General features: G+C 52.4%; 1 protein-coding gene across 5 annotated transcripts in view; it reads right to left on the bottom strand.

Annotated features, from left to right (window-relative positions):
- Nucleotides 1-3350: 3350 nt before the first annotated feature.
- Nucleotides 3351-11951, bottom strand: part of Neurl1 (neuralized E3 ubiquitin protein ligase 1) — a 71524-nt gene continuing 62923 nt past the window's right edge. For all 5 annotated transcript variants that reach the window (XM_048807268.1, XM_048807270.1, XM_015494746.2 and 2 more), the window contains exons 4-6: nt 9437-10126; nt 6224-6370; nt 3351-5632 (exon numbers count right to left, since the gene is read on the bottom strand). In XM_048807268.1, the coding sequence (XP_048663225.1) occupies nt 5394-5632; nt 6224-6370; nt 9437-10126 (1076 nt within the window). In that variant the 3' untranslated portion in view covers nt 3351-5393. The remainder of the gene's footprint in view (nt 5633-6223; nt 6371-9436; nt 10127-11951) is intronic.

Raw genomic sequence — 11951 nt, 5'->3', positions numbered from 1 at the left:
TTTTTTTTTTTTTTTTTTTTTTTTTTTTTTTGTAATAATACTATTATTTAGTTGGAAACTTCACACTGGCATTATCAGGTCTAGCAGAAGCAGCCTAGGCCATCTTCCCAGGCTCCAAATGAAGATGTGGAAAAGAGATACCACTGGGTGTGGAAGTGTTGAGGTGGTTCCATTAGGTCATCGACCTGCAGATGAGAGTCACCTTACAGGCTCCCACCTGTCACCCTGTGAGTCATCAGTCTGAGATTCCCTGATACAAGCACTGGCGGACCCTTTGGTTCTCATTTCTGAGGGCAGGCAGAGTGGGTGGGGTGAGAACTGATTCTCTGTGCACAGTAAGACCTGCGCATGCGGACACCGGCTGAATATTTCAGGAAAGTAGCATGGAGGGCTCCCCTGGATCTGACCGAGCTTTTTGGTCTAAATCTCCTCACTGAGGCAGTGTCATAATTCTCTGTGCTTCTCAAGCTCCATGATCAGAGCCAGTAAGAGGACAGGGTCAGTAACTTACAGCCTTAGGGGAAATAGCCCCAAGTTTTAACTTCTCTCCAGCTTTGTCCTACATGCCTGGAATCCCCAGGCCACAAGGCACAGGATGGTGCTTATAGACTGGGTCAAGAGTTTTACCTTCCAAGGCCTTGATCCCAACCTACCTGTAAGGCCAGGATTAGCATGCGGTCCTCCTTCCCCTGTTCCATCTAAATCTCATGTTTGCACTTGACAATCAGCACCCTCTCCCTTCCCAGTCCTAAAACTGAGTGGCCTTTGAGAGTGGGGTCCCCTGTGCTGGAGGCCCCTGCCTTGCTCCCAGGTCCACCCTGGCCAATGGGCTGGGCCTCAAGAGGTGTGTGTGACAGAAAAGTGATTCAGAGCAAAAGGGTTGATTGAGCACGTTGAAGCCAGTGAGAGGCACGTTGGCAAGAGTGTGTGCACGTTTGGGGTGGCTGGGGCTTCCCATCCCTTCACTGGGAAGGAAGCTTCCAAAAGAGGATATCTTCCAGACAGAAGAAGGTGTAGGAGGGCTGAAAAAGGGCTCGGAGGTTTGTTTTTGTCTTTATTTATTAGAAATGAGGAAGAGGTTGATGGTGAGTGTTTCAGGAAGAAGAGAGAAAGCAGGTAGACAGGAAGCTTCATGATTCAACACGCAAGGGTCCAGTCAGAGCTGGAGGTGGGACAGTCTTCGAACCTAGCCATAGAAGAAGCTGGCCAGAGGAAACTACTATTCACTGGGTCACAAGCTGGGTCTCAGGGAATGGTTACTGATCTACTTCGTGGGGAAGGGGTGCTGCAAGCTGTTTCCAGGAGAGTTACGTTCATTTCCCAGGTTCCCATCTGTCTGTCCACTACCCTTTGCCTATTCCAGAGCCGGTCTCAAACTTTACAAATCAGAACAGTGACCATGACAGGCCATGCAATAGGGATCTGCCATCCCCAAACTGGACTCCACCTGGGAGGAAGGTGGCCTCAATCTTTCTGTTGATACCAGTTATCCCAAAGGCACTCTGTTGATCACCGGGGGTGGTTCCATTTGCAGAGTTTGCCTCCCTGGTATGAAGTAGACCAGGGGAGATCCACACCCACCCATGGATATGTGCTCTTCCATTTTTTAGTGGCTTCTAACTAGGGCACACTGTTCTTAGAGTTTATTTCAAAGAAGGGTAAACATCTACCATTCTTGTATTTACAGATGTTCTCTGCAGTAGGTTTTCTTTAAATCCAGGATGCCAGATGGGGAATGGGTATCCCTGCCAGGTACTGACAGGTCTACAGGAAGGTGACTTCTCAGCACAACAGAGTGGCCATCCCTGAGCCATGGTCTGAAGTGAAATGGTGGGTGTCACTGGGCTCCAGAATTGCAAGGAACTCCTAGTGGTGTCTACTCACCCCACCCAGCCCTTAGTGGGCTCTTAGTGGGAGAAGCCCTTCCTCTGAGTTTTTCCCTCTTCCGCCTCAGCAGAGAAGCTGGAGAGAAGGGCAGTAAGTGCAGTGCCGTCAGGGTGAGTGCAGATCATCCCAGGATCAATGGTGGTGCTAAACTATCTCCATGTTTCTGATATTTTTAATAGTGAAGTTTTTTTTTTTTTTATCTCATCACAAAAATGCAGTGTCCTTGGGGAAGGGACTCAGCCCCTTGGCCTGCCACTTTCCAGGTGTCCTTTATCACTTTGACGGGACTCTTCGGTCTGCAGAAATGCTGTCTTGGCATGCTTCTAGACTGTAAGATTTGGGTTGTTTTGTTTTGTATTTTGTTTATGTTTACATGCATCTTGTATTTCCCTAAAAACTAAATAAAGTTTTTTGACCTTTTTAACTGTACACAATCACCTAATTCTCCCTCACTTAGCTGGATAGCAGAGGTCCCTCTATCCCAGACTCAGCACAGACTCCAGAATCCCAGGCCTCTGAGAGGACTCAGGAGGGGGATGTATGTCCCTACTATGAGAATCAGACAAACTTCCCCAGCCCCATCCATGCCTCGGGGGTGGCCAAGCTTGGGTCCTCAGCTTGAACCCCTGAACCCACCTATTTGTACTAAACTGCAGTAAGCAGAGCAGCATGGTCCTGGGTTCAAGACCAGGCTGAGCCTGGGAGGCCAGGATACAGGGTGGGTAGGCAGATATCCCATGTGCCTCTGAGGCCTGGCCCTGCCAAATAAGCGCAATTCCAAGGTGGTGTGCCCACATCTTGGGGTCAGTTTGGCTGTCTTCCTACCGCCCCTAGCTCTTCCAGCTACTCAGATGTGCTTAGCATATCTAGAAAGTTCCTCCAGGGGTCCCTGTCCAGTGACTTTCCTTTTCTCCCCAGCTGTACCATCAATGTGGTATAGGCCTCTGAACCCACCAATAAGAAAATAGTTGAGCTTCAGCCACTGGAGAGGCCTGAGCTTAGGGAGGACACAGCCAGCCCTGCTCACCTGGATGGAGCACCTGTCATTCCCTCACTTTCCCCTAGGTGGTGCCACCACCCCACAGGCTCCTATCCAGGTTGGGCCTGCTCAGCCTTGAGAAGCCCAGCATCCTCCTGGGCTCCCAGGAGGACCACACCCTGCTCCCCACAGACCCAGGCTTCTGAGGCCACCAGGAGAACCAGGGCTTCTCCCTTCCAACTTACAGGGCTCACCAGGTACCATGGCCCCTGCTGAACAAGCCACAGGTACTGTTCTGGCCCACAACTCCTGGGAGCCTTGCCTGATGATTGTCTCAGCCACCTTGGGGCCTCAGAGGCCCACTGTTTTCTCCCAGGCCTTTGGGTAACAGACTTTGGGGGGGCAGACCCACCCACACATGTGTATGCCCACATACACACAGGCCCTCCCTCTCAGCCTCCACAGCACAGCAGAGCCCTCGGGCTGGTAGAAATCACCTTTATTCACAATCACAGCGACCCCATGGGGGAGTTCACAAAGGTGTGAGGCAGCGGCTACCCCTGCACTAACAGTGGATGATGGCTTCTCCCCAGCCCTCAGCGGGGCAGCCCCTGCATGCACTTGGACCTTTCACCTCTGGGACCTGTGCCTGTCTGACTGATGGGGCCACCTGCTGGCCCCAGCCCACTCCTGCCGCAGGTCTGAGAGGCAGGGGCTGGGAAGGCAAGACCCAGAGTGGTCCAGGGACTTCCCCAAGGTGCCTGTAAGTCCAGCGCAGGTGCCTGTCTGGCCAAGAGTCCTGTCCCATGCTTCCATCACACCACCTCTTGGCAATACCCCACAGAGAACTCCCAAGAGCCATACAGAAAGTCTGCCCCCCCAAACAGCCACCTCACACAGGAAGCTGAGGCTCAGGGCAGCCGCCTGGCCAGGGCTAGAACCCCAGGCTCTGCCGGTCAAGGGAGAGGCTGTCTCTGAGGGTACACTAGAGTCACCTGATGACAGGAGGCTGGGAAGCAAGGGGCTAGGCCAAGACGGCACTGGCCCAGCCCAGAACAGGTGGGCAGGGCTGAGGTGACCACAACCTCAGAACAGGTAGGGCGGGAGCCAGGACCTTGCTCCAGGGTGGAGAGCCTTTCCCAGAGCAGGTTCCCTGCCCTCCTACGACAAGGGTCCCCGGGTCCTTCGCTGGCCCATGCTGGGCTCCCTGCCTGCGCCCTCTTGGAGCATTTGATGTCCTTATGGAAAGGAGACTCCTGGGCCATTTGCAATTCCAGAGCCCACCAAGATAACCCAGCTTCTGCTCGGGAAGGAAGGGCACTTCATGGTGCTGGGTGACCTACCAGCCCCAGGGCACTGTGGACGTTCCGTGTGCCTCTCTACAAAATGGACACCGTTTGCCAGGAAGTGGCCCAAGTTGGCCCTTTCAGATGGAGTTCCAACTTAGACTGGCCGTGAGCTTCCCAGATGGGGCCTGGGGAAGATCTGAGTGATGATAACCACTACTGTCCCCTCGCCAGCACCCATATACAGGACGGCATTTCTAGGGGCCCAGGAGATGGGAACTCACCCACAAACCAATAAAACCCACCAACCAAATAAATAAATAAATTAAAATAAGGGAAAAGGCTGGTCATAGTTAGGGATTCCCCCCTTCACCAGGAGCCACGGCCCTTCCTTGGCACAGTACAGCCTCTGAGGTCGTCCTGGGCCCAGGCCAGCACTGAGATGCGGGAGGACAGGTGGGGGTGGGGGTAGCTGAAGACCTGTGCTTAGAGACCTTCACCAAAGACATACCTGTCCCCACCCCATACCAAAGGACACTCCTGCACAAGGGCAAGGGCGAGATGATTGGGACAGAACCATGGCTAGGAAGGAGTCCTTTCAGCCCAGCAGGGCCAGGGATCCAGAACCTAGAGCCCTCCACAGCCTGGGGTAAGAAGAGTTAACTGGCCTTCTTGTCCCCTGCTGCCAGTCCCAATAGGCAGGGAAGAGGGGAAAGAGAAGGTGGGTCCAGATCAGTGTGAGCAACCCAGGAGCCGCCCATTGTGGGCTGCTGTTGAGCAGGTTGTGCACTGCTCAAGAGTCACTGGCTAAAGGAGAAAATGGAGGCTAAAATCCAGTCCCTACTCCACTGACCAAGCCACATGCCCTGGCTTAGGGCAGCATCTGTCCATTAGAAGATCCACACTTTTTAATTCTCACCAAGGTGCCACATGGGCTACAGGGACCTCCTAGAATCTGCCCCAGATTGGGAAGGTGTAGGACAGGCTGACCTCAGTTTAGCCCCTTGTCATGCAGGGAAGAACTGATGCAAAGAAGGGAAAGACTGGGGAGTGTGGCCTTCTCCCCTCTCTGTCCAGTGATGTGCTTCTGCCCCCGCCTTCCTGCCTCGGACCTGCTCTGTGCCCAAGACTTCAGGAGCCTCGGGTTCCTGTGTCTAATGGAGGAGGATGAGGAAGAGAAGCGGCCCTGGGCTTGGCCCTCAGCAGCAGCCGGGCTGATGTCTACAGAGGGGCCCTCGGGGCTAGGCGCTGCGGTAGGTCTTGATGATGTCCTTGATGGGGCGGCGGCAGATGGGGCAGCAGGCGTGCAGGGCCTTCTTGAGGCGCAGGCCGCAGGCGTAGCAGAGGCACATGTGACCGCACGTGTAGATGACCGTGTCCACCGCGTGCTCATAGCAAATCGTGCACTCATCACTCCACTGGCCCACGCCCGGGGTCACTGGAGACTCAGGCAGGCTCACCGGTGAGTTGGGGGCTGTCCCTGGACACAAAGGGCACCGGTCAGGAGCAGATGTGGCTGGGTCCCCTGATTTCACAGGCTCTCCACTCTTGAAGTCCCCAACAGCAGCACACACACAACCATGCATGCATTCAGTTACTCACACGGCCTCTACCCAGTATGCCTGGCACAGGGTTCACAGGAAGGGGGCCCCTGGCCTCTTGCACCCCAATCCATTTAAGGAGACCTGCCTGTTCACCCCAACAACGCAACTTCCTGCACAAGGGATGACACTGAACGCAGGCAGCCCCACTTCTGAACCACTCAGCCCCCAGATCAGGGGCCAGGGAAGCCATGAGAGCAGGGAGGGAAAGAAGGAGGCATGGTGAAGGGAAGGGGCCCCAAGTCTAAGGCAGATCCCTCCTGAGCTACCCTTTGGCATTCCCTGTGTGCTTTAAAAAAAATTTTTTTTTGGAAAAAACTGCCCACTGGGGACAGGAAAGAGACACCCCAGAAGTCACCACCCAACAAGTCCAGCTGCTCTTCACTCTCAGCCTGACAGCAGCTGCACCCCTACCTCAGCAGAAGCCGTCAGGGGTGACAGTCTGACACAGCACACGGGACTCTACTTACCACCCGCAGAGCTGCCCTGAGGGCCAGAGCTGCACGCGCTGAGCAGGGGATCAGACAGGCGGCTGCCCAGGGCACTGGGTGAGGTTGGTGTGGAGGCCGGGGAGCAGGGGAGCGATGGGATGCCTCTGTCGGCCAGGATGGTGGAGCCTGCAGTGAGGGGGGCTGCACTCACCACCTGACCTGAAGCAAGAAGGCTGGGGCCTGCCCCAGCGTGGGCTCCCAGGTCTCCGTGGAGTCCCACCTCAGCCCAAGGTCTCCAGTCCAGACAATGAAGTCCCACTTTCCCTGCCCCTTGCCGCACCTCCTGTTTAGAGCCCTGTCCTCTTCCCACCATCCCCAGATGTCACCTCTTGGGCACTGATGCACCCAACACCTCACCTCCTCCCATGTGTCCTAGTCTTGCATTCTCCCCCCTTATCTCCCCTTGTCCTCTCTCCTATCCCCTTCTTCCCCTCCTTCCCTCCCTCCTTCCTTCAACTAATCCTTTCCAAGGGCCTACAGGGACCAGGCATTGTCTACACAAGCTGCAGACAGAGCCCTTGTCCTTAAAGAGCTAACTGCCCAAGCAGCCTAGTGGAGCTGCCCTCAATCCCCTTTTCTCTGGACAGCCTCAACTCCCCCAAACCACACTGGTCCATCCAGCCATGACCAACCCCACACCCACTACAGATACAGACCAAACCACCACAGGCCAGGGATATTATCCATTCTTTGCCAGGAATCCAGCTCTATTTCTCCAGCTGAACCACAAGCTTTCTTAGAACAAGAACCATCATCCACCTGTGGCTCTCCCAAGACCCTAACAGAATCCCTGCGCACAGTCAGGTGCTCAAGGGGGCTTTTTATTATTAGCTCTAACTCAATAGTGTTATTATTCCTAAGCAAATTCAATAAATGTCCAGAGCGCTTCTCTTACTGTGTTGATATCTTTTTAAGTTCATTGTCATGTCCCATCAGAAACGCACACCTATTTACTTTCCTTGTCTTATCACACTGGCTAGCATTTCTGGAACAATGTTTCTAAGGCATCTCTACTTATATTCCTATTATTATTTTTTATACCAGGGATTGAACGCAGGGGGTGCTTAACCACAGGTTCTGGGTTGCTTAGGGCTTTGCTAAGTTGCTGAGGCTGGCTTTGAACTTGTGATCCTCTTCCCTCAGCCTCCCAAGCCACTGGGATTACAGACGGGCACCACCACGCCTGGCTATATTCCTATGTTTAATGAGAATATTTCTAATGTTCTAACGATAAGTATGAAATTGGCTGCAGGTCTGGCGGTGCTCATGAGTGAAGGAAAAAGCCTTCCATTCTTAAGTTTACGGAGGCCTTCCACAAAGCCAAACTTTCCTCTGTAAGATCAACAGTGACCCTTCCTACATGGCCACGGATTTCGTTTTCCTTTGGAGTCAAGTGAGTGTCTCACACCACCAATTTGCTGGATGAGATGTCCAATTCTCCAAACAGCTTGGAGCACTCTGTTTAACAGACGGTGAATTCTGGATGGTTACTCTTCTACATCCACCTCGGCTCGCTTATCATTGGCACAGGAAAGTCCTTATTTTATTTTTTTGTTTTTAATTCCCCTTTGCTCCAGTCTCGTAAGCCTCTTTGGGCAGCACAGCCTTACTGGAAAGCTACTTATCTATTATTAGATGGTGCTGACGCAAGAGAGTACCTTGCCCTTATGTAATTTTATTTCTCTGAGAAGCAGTGTCTCCTGGTGAGTGCAGCTCAGCATCTCTTCACCTCAGCTTGAAGGTTTTTTCTCCCCTATCCATTTCTTTTTATTCCATCCTGAATTCCCACCCAAGCCTGATTCATCTTCCTTCTGTTTGGTTTCTTTTCATCTAATCCTTCATTCCTTCCTGATTTATCTTCCCTCAGCTCTAACTTCTTAGCACCCTAGCCTCGTTTCTTTTCATTCATTATTTATTTATTTTTTCATTTCATCTTTATTTGCTCTTTCCAGAGCTGGGAGGCCCACTGACTTTATCTGATTTCACAGGCTCTCCACTCTTGCAATCACCAACAGCAGCACACACACACACACAACCATGCACGCATTTAGTTACTCACACGGCCTCGACCCTGTATGCCAAGCTCAGAGCAGCTCCGACTCACACATTTACACACACAATTCAAACTATCAAGCCTGCTGGGGCTGTGAGGCCCAGAGGGCTCCAAACTTGGCAAAGCCTACTTGCTTTGTGGAGGGGAGGCAGGGATGGAGATCAGGGCTGGGGATGTAGCTCAGTGGTAAAGTGCTTGCCTAGCATGTGCCAGGCTGGAGTTCCATCCCCAGCACTGAACAAAAAAAAAAAGAAAAGAAAGAAAGCAGATGCCAGGAACCATCCAAGATCTACAGAATAGCAATCTCTGGAGGAGGGATCTAAGAATCTTCCCTTTATTAGGCTCTCCAGGTGAGGCTAATGAAACCAGTGCAGTGTAATGGAAAGCTGGTTAGCAGACCAGAACTGCTCCCTCTGGGGTAACAGAGGTCCAAGGAGATGCTTTGTGGAGAAAAAGGAAAAAATTTCTGATCAAATTAGTTTGGAAAAACTGTACACTATAACCATCATCAACTTAAGATTCTCGCCATGTATTAAAGGCTCTGAGAAGTCCTGCAAGAAACACTCATCCCACTCCCCTTTTTAACTCCATGTTTCCCAAACCTTTTAACCACAAGGACCCCTTTTCAAAGAGTACCTATTAACACCTTATAGAACTATCTGGGAAACATGGCTTACACAAGTTCACATTCTGCAGTCCATTCAAACTGTGTCCCTCCCCCCAGAAAAGGCAAACCTAAAACTCTGCAACCCCATTTTCCCCAAGGCCACCTGCTCAGGTGTTCCTCTAACCCCTCAACCCAGGCACCACCCTGCTGAGACACCTGGCTACTGACATACCAAACTTTCATTTAGACCCATGACCATCCTTAAAGGCAGGGATCTTTATTCCTAGTGTGGGGGAAAGGAGCTTCAAAAAGGTATTTGACGGTGAGAACCATTTTTCCCCATTTTTAAGCAGCCCCTGGGGCCTGCACGTCTGGGCTGTTTATGTGTCTGAAGAAATGCGGGTTGATCTGACGAACTCAGAGGAACCTTGGGTATCTGGGATTCCCTAGTAGGACCACAGTGAACCAGGGACACTCCTACACCGGGCCATATCGCCCCCACACCAAGGAGGACCCGCGCCCCAGCACTCACCGAGGATGCGGACCTGCGTGATGGCCCCATGCAGGCCAAAGAGCATCCAGAGAGGCTGCGAGGCGTCCACGCACAGCTGCATGCCAGCGGCCACACCATTGTGGCTGAGGTGCAGCTCTCCGTCGGCATTCACCACCAGCCCCAGGATGTCGCCGCTGTGCAGTGGCCCTGGCACGCGGCATACGGCCCAGAACTCCTTGCGGTCCACCAGGGCCTCGGGGCTGAAGGGCAAGTCGGCTGGCCGCAGTGTGTTAGGGTCGCACGTGGTGACACCAACGGAGAGCGCGCCGGGCCGCGCGCCGCCCGAGCGCGTGACCTTGATGAAGATGGTCTCGGCCACGCGCACCGGCCGGCTGGTGAAGACAAGCGCGCGCTCGTCGCGCCCGTGCTCCAGGCGCGCCACCGTCTGCTCGTCCAGAATGCGGACGTGAGCGCCGGCGCGCAGCGGGTGGAAGCGCAGGTCGCCGTCGAGCTGCGCGGGGAGCGCGCGGCTGTGCTGCGAGTTGAGCGAGTTCTGCGGGATCGGGCAACCAGCGGCCGGCGTGCCGTCGTCGCCGTCGCCGCCCGGCACGTTGAGGTCACACAGGCTCACCGAGAGGCGCGCCTCGTCGGTCTCGCGCCGCAGTGACGGCCGCCGCAGGGCGGTGAAGGAGCGCGGCCGCAGGCAATCAGGCAGCACCAGCTCGCTGTCTGCAGCGGAGAGAGCGGGAGACCGGGCGACCGTCACCCCAGACCCGGGCGGCCCGCGGGGGAGGCCCCCCGCGGCCTGATTCTTGCTGTGTTTCAAGTCTGCACCACTGAAACACTTACTGAATGCTTAATGGGATGGAAAATGCTTATGACATAAATTAGTGAGCAAAATCAGGGAGCAAGGTTGCACAGGAATCTGTCTAGCCAAAGAAGGAGGCTGGAAGGGAAGACACCAACGTCAGGACCGTGTGGTTGCTTCTAAATGCTTAAAATTGCCGGTTGCGCTCTTGGCAATCTATGTATTTTCCTTATTGCCTACAGTCAGCGGGTAGGACCCTTTTCGTAAATGTATCCCTTCTGTATCCCAGCATCTAGAGCTGAGCGCAGCCCTTAGTAGGCAAACATAAATATTTGTCTTACTGAATGCACTGATGACATTCTAACCCACTGGGGGGCCAAAGGGACCCCCTCCCCCGACTCCTTTGCGGAAATTGTCTCATCTGGTCATAACACTTGTCTTTTGAGATTACCATTGCCACATAAGGACACCAAGGCCGAAGAAAAAGTTAAGTCCATTCATCCAAGAAAGCCTTTGAGAATGATTTAACTGAGAGTCAAACCCTTTCTCTTTAATCAGACAAGTCATACAAATTATTTTACAGAAATACAGTTCAGCAGAAAGAAAAATAACCATCTGCTGGCCCTCCACCCAGAGAAGAGCACTTTAAACATCTGGATCATGATCTCCCAGCCTTTTAAAAAATATATTGGGGAGCGGGGCACAGTCATGCCTGTAATTCCTTCAGCTTGGGAGGCTGAGGCAGGAGGATCGAGAGTTCAAATCCAACCTCAGTAAAAGCCAGGCAGTAAACAATTCAGTGAGATCCTGTCTCTAAATAAAATACAAAATAGGGCTGGGGATATGGCTCAGAGGTTGAGTGCCCCTGAGTTCAATCCCTAGTACAAACATTTTTAAAAATTTTTTTTTGGTTACTGTCCTAATGCAAAAATTGAGTTATGCTACATAAACACTAGCAGTTTTCAATCTTTTCTGGTTAGCAAATCACTTTGAAAATATGACCATAACTTTGACCTATCTCCCCAGAAAAATACACACATTTTCACTAAATTCTATGGATAACTTCAGGACACCTGTGAATATCCGAGGGCTAAGAACCCTGCACTATGGATTTTCTTTTTCACAACTGTAACTGTTTCCAACACTATAGTCTTTTCTTTTTCTTTTCCCCCCAATCCTGGGGACTAAGCCCAGGGGTATTTTACCACTGGGCTACATGCTCATCCCTTTTTATTTTGAGACAGAATCTTGCTCAATTGCCCAGGCTTAACTCAAACCCATGATCCTCCTGCCTCAGCCTCACAAGTTGCTGGGATCACAGGCATGCACCACCAGTGCCCAGATCCAATGCCATATTCTTTTAATGGCTTTTAATAGCCTGCTTTATGGAGTCATAAACTTATAAGGAAAGTAATCGCCATGTGCCATGAATCCATTTCACTTTAAAGCAGCCCATAGAGGGGGTCCCACTTTACAGATAAAGCTCAGGGATGTTGTATGACAGCCACCAAGCGGTTGATCCAAGATTAAAGCCAGCTCTGCCCAACTCCCACCCCACACCATACTCGTCACTTCCTAGGCCTCCTGACTGAACTCTTTCAATGGAGTTGATGTCCCTAAATTTGGTTGGTGCCACTGGAAGCCACACCATGGATCAATGCCTCTCTGTGCTTTCTCTTCAAGAACTGGACGAGGGCAGCTGTGTGCTCTGCCATGACAGGGAAGCTTGGGGGACTGATGTGGTAG

Source organism: Marmota marmota, unplaced genomic scaffold (genome assembly GCF_001458135.2).
Source record: "Marmota marmota marmota unplaced genomic scaffold, marMar, whole genome shotgun sequence".
NCBI lineage: Eukaryota > Metazoa > Chordata > Mammalia > Rodentia > Sciuridae > Marmota > Marmota marmota.
Note: the sequence above shows the minus strand (reverse complement) of the source record. Positions and strands in the feature narration are given on the sequence as shown.